The sequence below is a fragment of the Peromyscus eremicus genome, chromosome 7 (genome assembly GCF_949786415.1).
Source record: "Peromyscus eremicus chromosome 7, PerEre_H2_v1, whole genome shotgun sequence".
Taxonomy (NCBI): domain Eukaryota; kingdom Metazoa; phylum Chordata; class Mammalia; order Rodentia; family Cricetidae; genus Peromyscus; species Peromyscus eremicus.
Genome location: NC_081422.1, coordinates 63,883,705 through 63,900,981, shown reverse-complemented (window position 1 = coordinate 63,900,981; position 17,277 = coordinate 63,883,705). Strand labels below are relative to the sequence as shown.

Sequence of the window (17,277 nt, the reverse complement as noted above, 5' to 3'; positions counted from 1 at the left end):
GTGAATGAGCTACAAAATAATGTCCCCTGGTATTTTAAGTATAATTTTATGGTGGACTCCAACCATACCAATCTCGGGGTGCATGTGGCCTATGGCTCTGTAGGTTGGACATCAGTGGCTCAGGTAGGGGATGCTCTGGGGAGTCGTGACGAAGTGACATAGACACGTGAAGGAAATTTCAAGCAAAGCGCTTTCTGGAAATGCTTTCTGTATTTGTTCTCGGTAGCTACAGAAATTGGGCAGGACTCTAAGGAAAATCCTGTTCTGCTTCTTAACAGGGCCACCATTAACTTATTGACAAGGGCAGGTAGCTGGCCGTGCATCCACATCACACCCGGCTCACTGGTCAGGTGACAGGCTGTCGTCATATCTGTGAGTGGGAGAAAGGGGGTGTGGCTCTGCGGTTGCTCTAGAGACATAGAGAAATGGATAATCAGATGTCTATAAAACCCACTTGTCTGAAAATTAAGTTATCAGGTAAACGTGATCTTTCCTTCCCTTACAATAATGGGCGACATAGGCCATTTTCGAGTTTAGTCCCATCTCTCCACATGTACTCCTAGGGTAGAGTAACTTCAAGAGCTGACTGAAGAGCTCTCTCATGCAACTTTTAAGGGCTAGCCTCAAACTTGATTTATAGCCAAGGATGACTTGGAACTTTTAACTTCTCCTGCCTCCATGTCCCAAGTGCTGAGATTACAGGTGTGCACAGCTGGTTTCTGCCGTGCTGTGGATGGAACCTACGGCTTCACGCAAGCTAAGCTAGGCATGGACTCTGCCAATCTGGCCACAGCCAGCGCGACTTCTCGTGAAATTTGATACCAAGGACAATCTAATTATCAAAGGCATTAGATAAAATCTGTTGGAGAAACAAATTATATAACAGCAAGACTTGTCTAGGCTCTAACAGTGGGCCAAGTTCCAAGACGAGGCAAGATTTAAATGAGGAAACAACAAAAAGGCTTTATTTAATATTCCACACAGTCTGTGTGCGAGCAGGCCCATTCATTTGCACATTAAGGGAGCAGGTGCCCCAGACAACAAAGAAGAGTTTGTATACAGGACCCAAGGTGTCACCTGTCTTTTGAGTGGCTCTTTAAAAGACAAGTTTTAATTCTGAGCTTCCTCATGGCCAAAAGAAAAACAAAACACAACAACAGCAAAGCCCTATGATTAATTACATAATCATCCTTTTGAAAAAGATACATTCTGGTTTACTTTGTAGAAAGCTTTCCCAGGTGCTAGATTAGAAACAGAAAAGTAGAGGCTCTGAGACCCCACCCTGAGGAAGCTCTGGAGATGATGGCTGCTTCACACTTTACTTTGGGGATGTGCTCACTGGTAGGTTATCCACAGGCCAGTGGAGGCAGACTCATGCACACATGGGCAGCACTAATTGGATTCAGTGGGATAATAATAATAATAATAATAATAGCCATAGGCTATTGCCTACAAGAATATTCCAAACATTCTAAGAAGCCTAAAAGACACTGGAATTGTTTTTTGGCACGGCTGAAGCTTATGATAAATAAAACCTCAAGGCTTGACATTGAAAACTCACATGTCACCAAAGCAGTAATTACCACTCATGTAGTAAGTCCGACAGAACACAATTCCAGCCATTTCCTCCTCAATGATGCTGTCCAAGTTTCATTCGATGCCAAAAAGGGTTTTAGCACCATGACATTTATTTCAAATGAAACTGCTAGGAACAGTTAAAGCAATAAGGAACCGGGGCGCAAGGGAGACACCTAATAATGACTGAATTATGGCCCCATTTTCCTTGTGTATACAGGGAGATCAGAGCACAGTTCAACAGATGTCCAATTTGCAAAATCACACAAAGTGAGAGATGAGATACTTACATCGCCCTCCAAGCTGAGCTTGCACAGGATTTCGTGGACAGTAGACATTTTGAAAAACAACTGAAAAAAAAAAAAAAAAACAACCACAAAGTCTTAGTAAAGGAGGCTTGCTTTCCCCCAAGCACAGCAACTCATCACACTAATGTCTTCTTGGACCACTGCATTGGAGGCTGTTAAAGCAAAGTATTTTCTCAAGCAGGCAATTCTCAATCTTATCATTGAGAAAATTAAAGCTTAGAGATGGGTGCCTTAGGTTGGGGATGGATTACTAAACTGATCTATCTCTTGCTCTGGTTCAACAGGACCTGGTGGGCCTGGTCTGTGAATGCAAAACCTAAAAGCTTCCTGTGGCCAACACCACTGGTTCAAACAGAGAATGGGCTCTTCCATCAAAAGTGATAAGCATATCAAAACTGCCATTACTTGTGTGTCACTGTCAAGTGACTTCACATAGTAAGGAGGACAGGAACTGGGATCAACAGTGGCTCCATGGAGGCCTGATCCCAAAGGAAAGTGTTTAATATTAGCCCCACAACCATTTCCTCCAGTGGTACTCAGAAGACGCTAAGGCTGAGTGATGGGTTCCAGTATAACATGCTTTTACCTCATGAACATAAGGACCTTAGTTTGACCCCCAGAACCCATATGAAAAAAGCTGGGAGACTCATGGATCTCTGGGGTTCAGTGGCCAGCCAGTTCAACCTATTCAGCAAGAGTCCAGTCAATGAGAGTTCTTGCCTCAGAAAACAAGGTGGGTACCACCAGAGGAGAAATGACACCTGATGGTGACCTCTGGCCTCCTCACACAAGTGCACCCAAGCACACAGATATGCACACACACACACACACACACACACACACGCAAAGAAGTTATTAAACTGTTTATAAAATGCAGATAGACCAACTTTCTGATATGAAGACATCTCATGGAGGGCTGACCTTGCATTTAAGATTTAGAACAGTTGCAATGCCATCGTCTACCATGGAATACATTTTATCAGTCATCATTCAGGGCTGCCATACTGATGAATGGCCAACCTATTTGTGGACTAAGTTGTTGGAACTGATAACCCCCACCACCAAGAGTGACTCCTACTGAGACAAGACAGGCCATTCCGCATAATCACCCCAAAGGAAAACACAGCACACAGCCACCTCCCCAAAAGGTTGCCAACAGCATTTGCACTAACAGTGCCCTTGGTGCCTGTGGGAATTAAGCTCCGTGTTCTCTTCAAGGAGCTCGCTTTGCCTCAGTGTTTCCATAAAACTGCTTTGAAGACAAGATATGACACAGCCATTTGCCAACTTACAGGAACATCCTGAACGAAGTGAATTCTAGGCTGTGCAAGGTAGGAGGTCAGAGAGAGAGAGAGAGAGAGAGAGAGAGAGAGAGAGAGAGAGAGAGAGAGAGAGAGAAGAGAGAGAGAGAGAGAGAGAGTCACCTTCATTTGTGGTCAGGATGTACTTTTGCAAGATGCTCACCCCCACCCCCTGAAGCCTTTTAAGCCAGACAAAAAGGAAAGTCAAAAAACGTTTGCATCACCTCCAGTCCCTCAGCTCCTTCACTGCCTCTTCTCCCCTGGGTGCCCCCTGTATGTCCCTCATTTGCCCATGTCATTCTTCATGGTAAAAAGTCTTGCTCTATCAGTACATTGTGGTGCATCCCCCCCCCCAAAAAAATGGACTATTATTTAGTGCTAAAAAGTTCTCAATCTCAACAGAAGACACAGAGGAACTTTAAATGCACATTACTGAGAGGAGCTGGGCTGAAACACTGCACATGGCTGTGTTACCCAGTTACAGGGCCATTCTAGAAGAGGAAGCTCCATGGAGGCAGTAGATGATGGATGAATGGTTGCCAAGGTCGGGAAGATATAAAGGTGGAGCACAGTGTGTGTGTGTGTGTGTGTGTGTGTGTGTGTGTGTGTGTACCAGTTCATGTGCACAACACTTGTCAATGGCATGCATGTGGTGTGTGGGTGCATACAGAGGCATGAAGAGGTTGTTGGATCCCCTGGAACTGGAGTTCAGGTGATTGTAAACCACTGATGTGGGTGCTGGGAACCGAACTCAGGTCCTCAGTAAGAACGCCAAGAGCTCTTAATCTCTAAGCTCTCTCCAGTCTCCTCACCTGTTGCTATTATTATTATATTTATGTATTTACTTGTGTATGTGTACACATGTACATGCTGTGGCATACTCATGGAGGTCAGAGGACAACTTAAGGGAGTTGGTTCTCTCTCTCCTTCCATCATGTGGGTCCCAAGCGCTGAATCAGGTTGTCAGGCTTGGTGACCAGTGCCTTTTACCTGCTACAACATCTCACTGGCCCTTTGCTGTTGTTTAATGAGACTACTAGGAAATTAGAGACTGCATATGCTGCTCACATTCTATATCTACATAGAATAATTGGAAAATAGCATTCTACATACGGGTGCTGAGCTAAAAGAATTCCAGAAGGCCACAGTCCAACCTCAGCCCCAAAGCCTCTTCCACAGCCTATTCAGACAATTTAACATCTTCCTTGGCGAGAGCACCCTCCATTCTACCTGGGCCCAAACCTGCCAGAGGCTCCCATCAGATTCACAAGACCAGAGAGTTTCTAGAGCAGGTAAGAGCAGATATCGTCTACCTCTCGGGCTTCCAGACTAAGGGATTAAAATGCAAAGCCGAATGAAAGCAATGAAAACCACCAGCTGACCGCCCCAGTGGCACAGTTGTGTCCACTAATCCGGTGTGCATGCAGCCCCATGTATAGTCAATGAGGCTCCTCCCCCAGCTCTGCTCTTCAGGCGATTTGAGCGACACAGCACAGCAAGATCTTATTGAGTTGTTCTTCTGAGCTGTCTTCCCAGCTCTGAGTGCTGCTCTGCAGACAGTTGCCCACATGGAGCCCTCCCCCAGTACTGTGCAGATCAAAGACAATCTCATGTACCACTTTACACTCTCCATTCCCGTTAATTCTTCTCCCACAGCCTTGACACCTTGAGAGGACAAATAAGAGGGATTTTTTTGGAAGCCCCACAAATCTTGCATTCTGTGCCAGCATTTATAATCATCTGTTCTTTCATCAAGTTGGTCCTCCCTACTCCTACCAACTCAATCCCCCATGTGATCTCGTCAGATAGTTAGAAATTAAGGCCAGTGCTTCCTCTAACTCCAACGGAGCATAACCTTCCAAGATTAGCATCAGGACCCAGCCCCACCTCCCCCTATCCATTCCCCACAAAGGATTAGTACTTAAAGAGCTCCTTGACTTGGCTTTCTCTGTAGCAAACTGGTTTACTTTCTCTCTGGCTCCTGTCCTTCTTACACCTCCCCTCTCCACCTCCCTTCCCACCCCCCCAAAAAACAGGATGTCATGGAGTGGGAGAGATGCTCAGTGGATAAAGTACTGGCCACACAGGTGTAAGGATCAGAGTTCAGATACTTAGCACCCATCTAAAAGCCAGGTGGGTATAATCCCAGTGCTCCAGTGGCAGAGACCGGAGATCTCTGAGTAAGATGCTCATTAATCTGGCCAAATGGGCGAGCTCCTCCGTCTTCAGGAGATCCTGCCTCAGTAAATGAAAGTGGAACACAATCAAGAAAAACAATGACATCAAACTTTGAACTCCATATGCATGTGCAGTCATACCTGCACCCTCATGCATGCACACACATATGCATGTGCAGCCATACCTGCACCCTCATGCATGCACACACATATGCATGTGCAGCCATACCTGCACCCTCATGCATGCACACACATATGCATGTGCAGCCATACCTGCACCCTCATGCATGCACACACATATGCATGTGCAGCCATACCTGCACCCTCATGCATGCACACACATATGTATGTGCAGCCATACCTGCACCCTCATGCATGCACACATATGATTGTGCATCCATACATGCACCCTCATGCATGCACACATGCATGCACACCATACAACAGAGAGAACAAAAAGCCAGGATGTTACTATGTAGCCCAGGCGGGCTTCAAACTCACAATCTTCTTGCCAGGGATTACAGGTGTGTTTTGCCACACTTGGCTCTCATTATATTTTATGGCACTCTGTGCATTCCTCAAGTCACCACGACATTGGCATTGCTCTGATAAGGTCAGAAGAGCCCCCATTCCACACAGCTCTCCCCAGCCTTTCTATAGGAATTCCTTCATTCATTCAGTATTGAGTGCCCTCCATTTGAAAAGCATTGGAATAGCACATAGATTCATATGACTCAAAGCTGGAAGTATATTTTGTCTCATTTCCCCTACCAAGTCTCAGATCCCTATACAAATGAAGAATATATATTTCCACAACTAGGTGACAGACTGTGTGTGTGTGTGTGTGTGTGTGTGTGTGTATTCAAATGTACCTGTGTGTTCATAAGGATGTACTAAAAGGTGCATGCATCTGTGTGCAAGCAAAGACGCCAGAAGAGAACACTGGCTTCCTCCTCTACCACTCTCCATCTTTTTCTTTTGAAGCAGGGTCTCTCTCCCTGCACCCAAAGCTTGCATTTTCTGGAGTAAGCTGAAAGCCAGCAACCCAGAGATCCTCCTGCGCCCTTGCTACCTTTGTGCTGAGATCTGAAGTCTGGTCTTATCGCACAGCAAGCACTCTTTACCACTTAGCCATCTCTCCAGTCCCCAAACATGCACTTAAGAACAGTTTTTAATATAAGTCACATTTATATTACAACCTTTCTGCACCAAAATGTCCAAAAATATCATAATAACCCCAAAGTCACAGAGACCAACAAGCAATATCTAAGTGCCCATATCCATAAATATTTCCTAGCTCATGCAAGTTTAATGGCAACCCTATTTTAGCTTAGAAATAAAGTACGGCTTTTGCTTCTCCACTCCATCCAACCCTGGCTGTGCAGTTTCTCTGAATAGGGCTGGTTAGTTGGTAGAATAAACAGTGAGCGTTGCCTCTCACCATAACTGCTAAAACTTTAGTTTGATTAATGAGAATGGATCAGTGTGTCCCGACTCCTGGGGTCAGAAAAGGCTCTGTAGTGCTGGTGAGGTCTGTAGATCCTGGTAATGGTCAGGTCATTTACAGACTCAGAGTACATGCGCACTGAGACTGTACTCAAGGGATGAAGCGCCCTCGGCCACAGCTCCCCACCTGTGATGGAGAATCTTTGCTGTCACTTGAGTGGATTTAGATTTACCATGCAAACACACCTCTGGGTGTTTCTGTGAGGGATTTCCTAGTTTAGGGTCATTAAAATGGGAAGGCCCATCTAAAATGTGAGTGGCACCATGCCACAAGCTTCTGTTGTAGACTGCTGTAGCATGAATCTTAGAGAGTCTTATTAATAAAATCAAACCCGGGGCCAGTTACTGGGGTGAAATGCTGGATGGTCAAAGAGACAGAACAAGCCACAGCTAACGTCACCTGGCCAACTTCTCAGCTGATCCTGTTTCCTCAGACGGGATGCTTCTGTGTCCTCATATCCGAATGGGTCTCAGCTGAACTGTGCTGCTATAAGCCTGAAAGCTTAACCAACCAAATGCTTCTAGTTTCTGGTCCTCATGCCTTATATACCTTTCTGCTTTCTACCACCACTCCCTGGGATTAAAGGCTCGTTTTTCTGGGATTAAAGGCGTGTGTCACCATGCCTGGCTGTTTCCAATGTGGCCTTGAACTCACAGAGATCCAGAGGGATTTCTACCTCTGGAGTGCTAGGATTAAAGGTGTGAGTGCCACCATTTTCTAGCCTTTGTATCTAGTGGCTGTCTGTTCTCTGACCCCAGATAAATTTATTAGGGTGCACAATATTTTGGGGAACACAATATCACCACAGACTGCATTAAAACAAAAAAAAAAAGACAGTATGCTGAGAACAAGCATTCATCTCTCTCTGCTTCCTGACTGTATGTGCAATGTGACCAGCTGCCTCCTCAAGCTCCTGCTGCTATGCTTTCCCTTCTATTGTGGACTGTATACACTTAAACTGTAAGCGGAAATAAGCCCCTTGTCCATCAAGGTGCTTGTCGTTAGCTATTTGGTCATAGCAACCAGAAAAGTAACCAATACACTGTATAAGAGACACTTAGGAGACTAGCCACGGCCCCCAGCAGGACAGGGCTGTACCCCAGGACCTTTGAGTCCTCTGCCCTTGCCCTTTAGACCTCACCCCAGTGGCTCTTCAATGGGGAGATGGTATCACAAAATTCAAGGAAGCAGAGTGGCTCAGTCTAGGGCTTAATGGCAAGGCCTCTATGTGTCCGCTGAGAGAGGTGAGTCACCAGGCAGAGGAACGTGTCAGGGGTGGAGGGAGTAGGGGACTGGGGCAGGATACATCCCCAGTGTACCTCAGGAAAACAAGGGGATAGGTCTGTTAGGAAGCCACGTCCGTGTGGTGACCCCCAAATCCACGGACCTGAATGAATGCTGCAAAGTTAAGTTTGGCTACAGAAATGGTGGAAGGTGTGAGAGCCAGTGATTAGACCCAATATTTACCTCTTCCCCAAAACACAAGATTTGAAAAGACATCTACAAAAGCCAGGTGTGGAGGGACATGTACGCAATCCCAGCTCTTAGGAGGTGGAGGTGGGAGGATGAGAAGTTCATCCTTGGCTACACATTGAGTTTGAGGCTAGCCTGGGCTACATGAGATCCTGGCTTAACAAAAAATAAAAAATAAAAAGTTAGTCGACATGCCACGTAAGAGGCTCCTCCCTGAACTAGCTCCTGACTCCACAATGTAAACCTCAGGATGCCTTAGGAGCAGAGCCACCCTCTCTTTTTGGCACTCTGCTCCCCAGATTTGCATCTCTCTTCCCAGCACCTCAACCTCACCCAGCTGACTGACTAGTTTCAACCTGCATACCAGAAAGAACTATCGGGTGAGCCATCTGTTGATGAGAACACTCTGTGCCAGGGCCTTGGTTCCCAGGGCAGGCTGGGACCTGGCTGCACTGGGAAAAGGAACCTTCCTCAGGCAGGTGTTTCTGGTTAAGAAACCAGCCCAGGCCAAGGAGACTCTGAAAGCCACACCCCCTCCGGCCAATCTGAAGTAGCATCCCACACTGGTGGGAAAAGGGGGGCTGTCCCAGCTCCCCCCTAAGTGAAGGGAACAGACTGGCTCCTGTGGCCTTGAACACAATAAAGGAGACTGCACAAAACTCTCTCTCAGGAGACAAAGCACGGCAGCAGTGGGATCTGCCGGTCATTTCCGTGTAACACAGATGATCTGTTTTACAAATAATTTATGGTTTTGTCTTTTAAAAAAAAACAATAACTAGATCTTATTAAATTTATTGCTTTGTTTCCAAAAAACGCAGTTACAGCGATGCCCAAAAAGTGCAAATGAAGTTGTTTTTAACCTCTCTCTACAAGGAAAGTGAAACACAAATGTTTGCAAAAGAGTCCGAGAAAGGATCTCACGGCCAATGCTGTAAACAGCAAAAATACGTTTCACTGAGTTAAAAAGTGTTAGTTCCAGAAAGCCCAGATATTATTTTGCACAAAAACCCCAAGGGCCTGTTGGGACAGGGCTGGTCTGTAGAGAATCCAACCAGGCAGTTTCAGAGACACACCCACTTGGAGAGTAGTTGAAGACACAGCATGTTGTTGGGTTACCCCAAAACAGATGCCTAGCAACCATGATGAATCAATCAGGGAATGGAAGGACTCCAAAACACGATTTTAAAGTCAAAATGGGTTGGGGTGGGAATGTGGAGGGCTGGGTTTCCCCACCACAGCCCTTCCTGTAGTTCCTGGACACCACAGCATACAAACCACATTGGGATTTTAACCAAGAAAAAAAAAAATGCGTGAGTGATGGGGAGGGAGTTCCCACTGTGCCCCACCCTCTACCCCCCTACATCATCTTTAGTTAACAGAACCTTGTTGAAGGCGCATACTTTCCCCCTTGATTTTATGGTTCTGATTAATGCTTGAGTCACAGGGCCAAGTCAAGCCCCAGGGTTCCTGGAATTCTGCCCATGGCCTTGATCAGAGGCGCCTACAGCACTTGCTCTAGCCTGTCCCTCTGGCTGTCTGATCTGAATCAATATTTATTTGCTAGCTACAGATACTGCCACTTCTTGCTTTGGGAGCCCCTCCTGATAGACTTGGAGTGGGTGGAAAGAGACCAACGTGGAAGAATGATGTCATTTGGCATAAGAAGCATTCAGGGTTGGGAAATGCAGCCTGGCTATCTATAATTCAATCTCAGTGTCTTATGGCCCACATATTAGGCTTCCAACAGGGATCAGCGGCCAGAAAAAATGTTCAAGTACAAGACAATTCCCTACACTCTGAACCTACCTCCCGGTGTAAGTTTGTTGTTTCTTCTCTGTCTCCCTCCTTCTCCCCTTCTGTCTTTAGACAAGGTCTCTCATTTAACACAGGCTAGCCTCAGTCTCATGACACATCCCAGGATGATCTCAAAGTTCTGATCCTCTTGCCTCCCAATTTAATGTGGTGCCGAGGATGGAATTGAAGACGTCTGTGTGTTAGGCAAGTACTCTACCCACTGAACTACACTATCAGTCCTTCAATACTGTCTTTGCATGGGTGCACAAATGCACACTTGTGCATGCCCTCTCCACATAAAGTCAGGCTAGACCACTAACTCTCCTCTCAGCAATGCTCAGGACTATCTGCCCCTCTACCAGGAGCACCCCATCTTGATCAGTGGGCATCTAAGTGAGACTTGAAGCTATAGCGAATCATTACAGATATCACCTTTCTCAAACACCCTCCATGCCCACACCTCCTGCCGTTCTTTGTGCATCTGTGAAAGGCCAGAGTGGAGTGTTCGGAGGACACCTTCCATACCGTCTAGCCCTGGGGCTTATGACTTATTCTTTTGTCCTGACTCAGAGGTCTGATGGTACCTGAAATATGGCAAGTTGGAATGGGTCACACACTGGGTCTTTAAAGTTTTAGGTCTACTTTGTTCTTTTCCAACATAATCTCCTTTCTCAATTTCTTTTCTTTACCTAAAACTGAATGTTTAAAATCCAGGCCCCGTTCCACCCATTCAGACCTGGGAGCTCCCAATCCCAGCCTCTGAACATCTTCAGACAGCCTGGCAGATCATGTTAGGCCAGCCTCTTCCCATTTGTGATAAGTAGCTGGTACCCAGCCCCATTTCCACATTATCTGGATGCTCTGGTCCTAGCTCTGCCACAGGATAGCATGAGAACCACAGCATCCACAGGAACAAGCAGAGAGACAGACAGCAAAGAGGAAGCCAAGGGGAGGCAGGAGAACCACGTGGCCCGTAACTCCTGAGTTGTGTCTTCCGGGTGTGGCCAGGAGACAAAGGGCATATAGAAATGGCTCCATGTCATGGCCACTCCCTGTGGTTAGAGTGTCCACATCAAGTCTGGGAGTTGAACTCAGACCACTTGGGTGCTGCCGACGGGTACCCCAAGAAGATCTGAGCTCAGACGTCTTAAAAAGCATCAATGTACACCCTAATGGGAACATCTGGAGATCATGTCAGTGGAACCACCCAGAATCCCAAATCCCCTCAACAACACAGATGGAGACTGCTCTGGTAACAAAGGAAAAACACACCAGACTGTGACTGGGTGGAAAGAATGTCTGTTAAGGACTGGAATTTCCTCTCTGGTGGCAGGCCCACAGCTAGAGAAGGGTGTGGCTTGGGGGATTATTCGTAGGTGCAGAAAAAGAGAACAGCCAACTTGTACTCAAGTCTCACAGTTGATTCTGACAGACAGGTTAAATCCAGTTTGTTTAGACACTACTTTGGGATAAGCTCAGCTCCATGTCCAGGTCTGTGAAACAACTGTTCAGAAGAGGCAGAGGAAGCCCAGCTGGGTTTTCGAGGACATATACTAGTTTAGGGAAACACAAAGTGTCAAATAAAATTGCTCTCTCTACAACTAATTCACTGATCTTTTCTCTTTTTTTTCTTTCCCCAATAGATTCAAAATCTAAAAAGCGAGGACTGTGTGCCTGTGTTTGTGTGTGCAAGCACACGGTGAATGCATATGCATGTATATGTGTGTCTAGTCCACAAGTGCACGGTGAACGCATATGCATGTATATGTGTGCCTAGTCCACCGCTGTGTCCTGAGTACTGTAACTGTCACTGGGACACAGTGGGTCCCTAAAGCACAGTTGGTAAGACAAATGGATGTTTAAAGCAGCCCTTAGTGCCTGAGACTCCTTTTGTAACACACCCACTCTCCCCTGATGAAACAGCTCCCCGCACCCTATACAAGCCAAGAGTTAGAGCATAAGTTCCCATCAACCCTCACACACATCAATCCAGGCCCAAAAGTGCCGGGGGAAAAAACCACAGCCTTCAAAAATCAATAGCAATTTAGGAGAGTGCCTGCCTTGCCAGGAAAACTACTTAAATCAGAACTTAGCCAGGAAGCCAATGACCAAGACTGCATGTCTAATGCTAATCAATAGGGTACTTTAATAGCTCAAAGACACAGGATGTGAAACATTGAGGCACCAGTCCAAACCCAAGGTCGCAGTTAAAGCTTTAAGTGCTGCCTGGCTAGCTAGCAAAACTTCCTGAACCTCTACCACGCCAAACAGGAAACCCTCAACAGAAAGATGCACCTAGGAGCCCGCCCCCGCTGCAGCAGAGGCAATGAGCACTTCTGGAGAAACCCTTGGGCTTAAGGGAAGCTTTGGACTTGCTGGAAGAGGGCAGGGCTCTGCCCTAGTCTCTACTGCCATCTTCACGTTCCCTGACTCAGACCCACAGGCTTCGGCTGGGCGCAGCACACACTGAAGCGAGGAGGAAGTGGGTGTGGAGAGGACCGCACAAGCCTCCAAAGCCAACATACCACGTCAAGGGACACAGTCTGCCAGAAGGTGGAAGGGAAAAGAAATCGGAGAAGGGGCAAAGACACAAGTTTTCAATTAACACAATTTAATGAAGATGATCTTTAAAACTAAGGGGGGGGGGGAACCTGGAAACCACATCAGTGATTTATTCTTCCTACCCACAGACTACTCTTTGACCTACCATCTTGTATCCTGCTCCCCTGCCATTAGGCAGCACTTAGATACAGTGCAAATTATTATTATTATTTTCTTTTTTGGTGCTAGCTTGGGATTGCCAACACCTTCTATAGTGTTCTTGGGCGGGGGGGGGGGGGGGGGGGGGGGGGGGGGGGGGAGTGGCTGGCTTCCAGTCCAAGTTGCAGACCCACCTAATAATACCCCTGTGTGTTACAGGCTGGGGTCCTTGGATTCCAAGAGTGTATGGTTGTTGTTAAGGGCTGGGACTGGATATGGCAAGTTACTACACAAATGAGTGACTTAGCAGTTCTGGGAATGACGCCTGGATTCTGTGTACCCAACTAGGGTACTCTACCAACGAGCCAGATCATCAGCTCTAGTTTTTTTCGGAGATGGGGGGGGGGGGGAGTGTCTCACTATGTAGCTCAGGCTGGATTCAAACTCAGGATCTTGCTGCCTCAGTCTCCTGAGTGTTGAGATTACTGCTATGTCCCAAGCTAACAGTTTTTTGTTTTTTCATTTGTACGACGCTGTGTTTTCAGTGTGCTTTTCTTATCTATTTTTGAATGAACTTGTTTTAGGAAACCTTCAGTAACTCAGTGTGGGTGGCGCTAAGAGTTCGGAAACCACTTTTATAGATAAAGAAACTTCTGGAACCGCAGCCCTCCGTGCCAGCATTGGACCCTGCGGCCCAGGAGCCACACCCTTTTTTTTATAGAGACCCTGTCAACTGACTCACGGTGGCATCATGGTGCAGTCAAAGCAACTTTCCCTACAGAGCCACCGGGGACACTTCCTTCTGCACTCTTCCAGCGAGTGGCAAATTCCTCAGAAAGAATGAAGTCTGAGGTCGCTGTCCTACCAGGCAATCTTAGAGTTTGCGACCAAGACTGAGCTGAGATTGTTTTATGAGTAAAGGAGGACACTGGGTACTCAAGACGTGAAGTTCTGTTGCCTCCGGGGCCCTCCCCCTGCACCCCGCTCCGACTTCACAAATACACGTTTGTCAGTTGTCAGGAAATTCACCTGAAATTGCAGGAGTTATGGTCCAGAGGGAGAGGAGGCAGGGCGGAAGGCGGAGGGGAAAAGTCCACAGACTTCTTTCTCACTGCTGGGCCGCAGGCTCCCCAGCGGCCACACCCAGTTCCCCGTTGGCACCTAGCGCGTCTGGAAGGCCGTGCCCCTCGACTCCCCGCCCCACACGGGGTCTCCCCGCTTCCCAGAGGACCCCAAGGGGAAGCACGGCCCCTCCACCCCTGCCCTGCACCCCCAGGCGTGGTAGGCAAAGAGACGTGTCACGACCCCCACGCGGGACACTTTGCAACTCTGATCTCAAAGACCCGCAGATCGCCCCGTGGGGTAGGTCCTTCTCCGTGCCCCCCAGGGTCCCCGTCGCTGAAGCCTGCCCGCTCCCGGTTCAACACCGCAACCCCGAGGCCATAGCGGACGGCCGGACCGCGCCCCACTTACCTGGGCCGGGCGCCTAGCGCTGAGAGCCTCCCCACAAGCCGAGCGGCCCGGCTGGGCTGGGTGGGGCTTTTATACCCGCCCATCCTCCCTGCGTAAAGCCGCCCCGCCTCCCCTCCCTCCCCTCTCCTCCCCTCTCCTCCCAGGCCTGTTCCCACCCTGCTCTGGGTGACTCACCCTCCCTGGAACGCTGCCCAGGCCCGGCCCTGCCCTACGTGACAGCCCCACCACCTCCCCAGGCCCATCAAGCTTCTACTCCCCTAACCCCTTTTTACTCCTAGGGTATGGGGCCCAGTGCTCAGCTTGGCCCTGGGCTATTAAGATTTCGGCAGACTGGCTGGCCCCAATTCACTTCTTTTGCTCTTAGGCTTCTAGGTGTGGAGGTAATGGAGGGTAGAATTGTTTCAAGACACATATATTTGGATTCCCCTGAGCTAGGCTGTTGGCACCCAGCTCTCCATGACCGTCTGCAAACATATTAGTTTAACCTCTGGTTACCAGATGGGGGAGCATGGGGAGGGCGGTTCTCCTGAAACTGCTCTACAGTTGAAAACCAAAGCCCCTGGGAGGCCTCCCAAGCCCTCAGGGAAACCTAGGGGTGAGGCCAGGAGGTGCCTCCTTCCCCCAGTCAGCAGAACTTCAGTGCTCACTACATCCCAGGATCTCCTGCTGTCTTTCCTAATTGTAGGTTATTGAGTTTTTGTTTTTGTATTTCCCTCATTCCCTTGACCAATTGCTTCTCTGGGTTTTATTGTTTCTTTTCAGCCTCCTTTTCCTTTCCGGGGGAGTCACTATGTTTTTGTGTGACTGCCCACACTGCATCAGACCTCAGGCTAGCAGAAGAATCCAGAACACCTTTCACACTAGGTCTTTAAGCTCCCTCCTTGCACACTCCATCTCTCTCTTTTCTCCTAATGGTTCTTCATCATATCTCCCATCTCTTTTGTGTGTGCCTGTGGGGTTGACCTGTATCAAATGTGGAAGATGTCAGTCTCGAGGATGCTGTTCCTCAGTAGTGGACCACCTTGTTATTTGAGACAAGGTCTGTCTTTGGCCTGGAGCTCACAGTCTAGTCACAGACTAGACTGGCTGGCCAGTAAACCTTTTACCTGAATTGTGGACAGAACTCAGGTTCTTACCCTTGGGCCACAAGCTGTTTCCCAGCTGAGCTGTCTTCGCAGCCCTGATCCCTGCTGACTTCAACATCTGTTTATCCTTCCCACCCAAGTCTCAGTTCACCCCTAGGAACCGGAGGAGGACAGCCAGGGGAAGAGATACTCGGTACAGTGCTCACTGTCACATAGCCCGGTAGCTGTGTGAAGTCGGCCCCAGCTGGGGTCTCAACAGCCAGCTCAGGCTCTGGGTTGCTCGGCCCTGTCACTAAGAGTTACACATAAGCCCCAGCAGAAAACAACCATATCCCCCTTTTGATACAATGTCTGATTTACATTCACAGCTCTTCAAGATAGACAACTTTAAAGACAGAAACCATGTTTATCTGTCTTCTGGGTGCAAACACTTTGGAATGTAAGAGTAGGCACACAGTGCCAGCAAGCGGTCCTCTGCCTCCCTGAGGTATTTCTCCTCCCAGCCCTACAGGCCACACACTCCTGCTTGTGTGTGAGAGGGTGGAGGTCCTCTCCCGGAAATGACACTTAACTGACATCATGTGAAAGGTATAAAAGCCACCAAATACCCAAAAGAATTTCTGGCTTATCCTGGACATCTGGCAAAGCTTAACATATGTGACCAGGCTTCATTTGAGTCCTGCTAAACTTTCAGTGACCTCATCCAAAAAGAGAGGCAGTTAGAAGTCACACTTGGCTATTTCTGAGGACCGTGATGCCGGTTCTGCTAATATGAAGAACTTCTGAAGCGCCATCCAAAGACTGTCTTCCTTCTCTGATTCTCTGAAGCATTGCCCTCTATTTTGCACACGGCAGACTGCCCTGGGTTAATCGCTGAAGAAGTCTTAGAAGCCCTGAGATGGTCTTCAAAACACCATGTCAAGTCTTGCTGGAGTCTTAAAATATTTATAGTTTTAAACTTTTTATTTTATGTGTTTGGTTGTTTTGCCTGCATGTATGTTTATGTACGTGCTTGCCTGGTGCCCTTAGAGGCCTTAGAAGAGGGTATCACATCCCCTGGAAGTGGGGTTATAGACTGTTGTGAGCCACCATGTGGGTGCTGAGAATCAAACCTGACTACTCCGGAAAAGCAGCAGTCAGTGCTCTCAATCGCTGAACCATCTCTCTGCTCCCCTAGAATCTTAAAATACATATATCTGTATAGCCACATCCATGTTTTCATCTTTATCCTGAAACTACTTCTTAATTCAAAAATCACTGGCTATAATTCCGCTTGGGAAGCAAGGAGATCTTTCTTTTGTACGTGTCTTTCTTCTCGTCCTGTCTCCTTGGCATCCTACATTCTGTCTGGAGATCCCATTGGTTCTGATGTTAATTCATCGGACACATGTTTTATCAAAAACCAATTTGAGGAGACTCTTACTGATACACATTCAGGAATATTTGGAAATCACATTGACCATTGCTAGGCAACAATTGTATTACACTGAATACCCTGAATGGATAGTTCATAAAAAAAAATCCACACAAAGGTCAGATGGGTGGGGGAAGGGTGGGGAGAGGCCTGCCTGAAGAGCACAAGGGCCGGATTTCAACCCCTAGAATCCACATTCAAAAGCCGACTGTGGTGTGCACCCTTGTAATCCTAGCATCAAGGAGTTGAAGGGGGTGGGGCGAAGGAAGTTTCCTCGGGGCTCTCTGGCCAGCCAGTCTACCCTACTGGGCAGTTTCTGGCCACTGAGTGATCCTGTCTCTAAAGAGTGCCTAAGGAGGTTGTCCTCTGGTCTCTATGCACACATGTACACACACACACACACACACACACACACACACACACACACACACATACATACACATTCACACACGTACGCACAATATACACAC

General features: G+C 47.7%; 1 protein-coding gene across 2 annotated transcripts in view; it reads right to left on the bottom strand.

Annotated features, from left to right (window-relative positions):
• The window catches only part of Anxa2 (annexin A2), a 42,537-nt gene extending 28,155 nt beyond the window's left edge, over positions 1–14,382 (bottom strand). For both annotated transcript variants that reach the window (XM_059268186.1, XM_059268187.1), the window contains exons 1-2: positions 14,309–14,382; positions 1,866–1,925 (exon numbers count right to left, since the gene is read on the bottom strand). In XM_059268186.1, the coding sequence (XP_059124169.1) occupies positions 1,866–1,913 (48 nt within the window). In that variant the 5' untranslated portion in view covers positions 1,914–1,925; positions 14,309–14,382. The remainder of the gene's footprint in view (positions 1–1,865; positions 1,926–14,308) is intronic.
• Between the last annotated feature and the right edge of the window lie 2,895 nt (positions 14,383–17,277).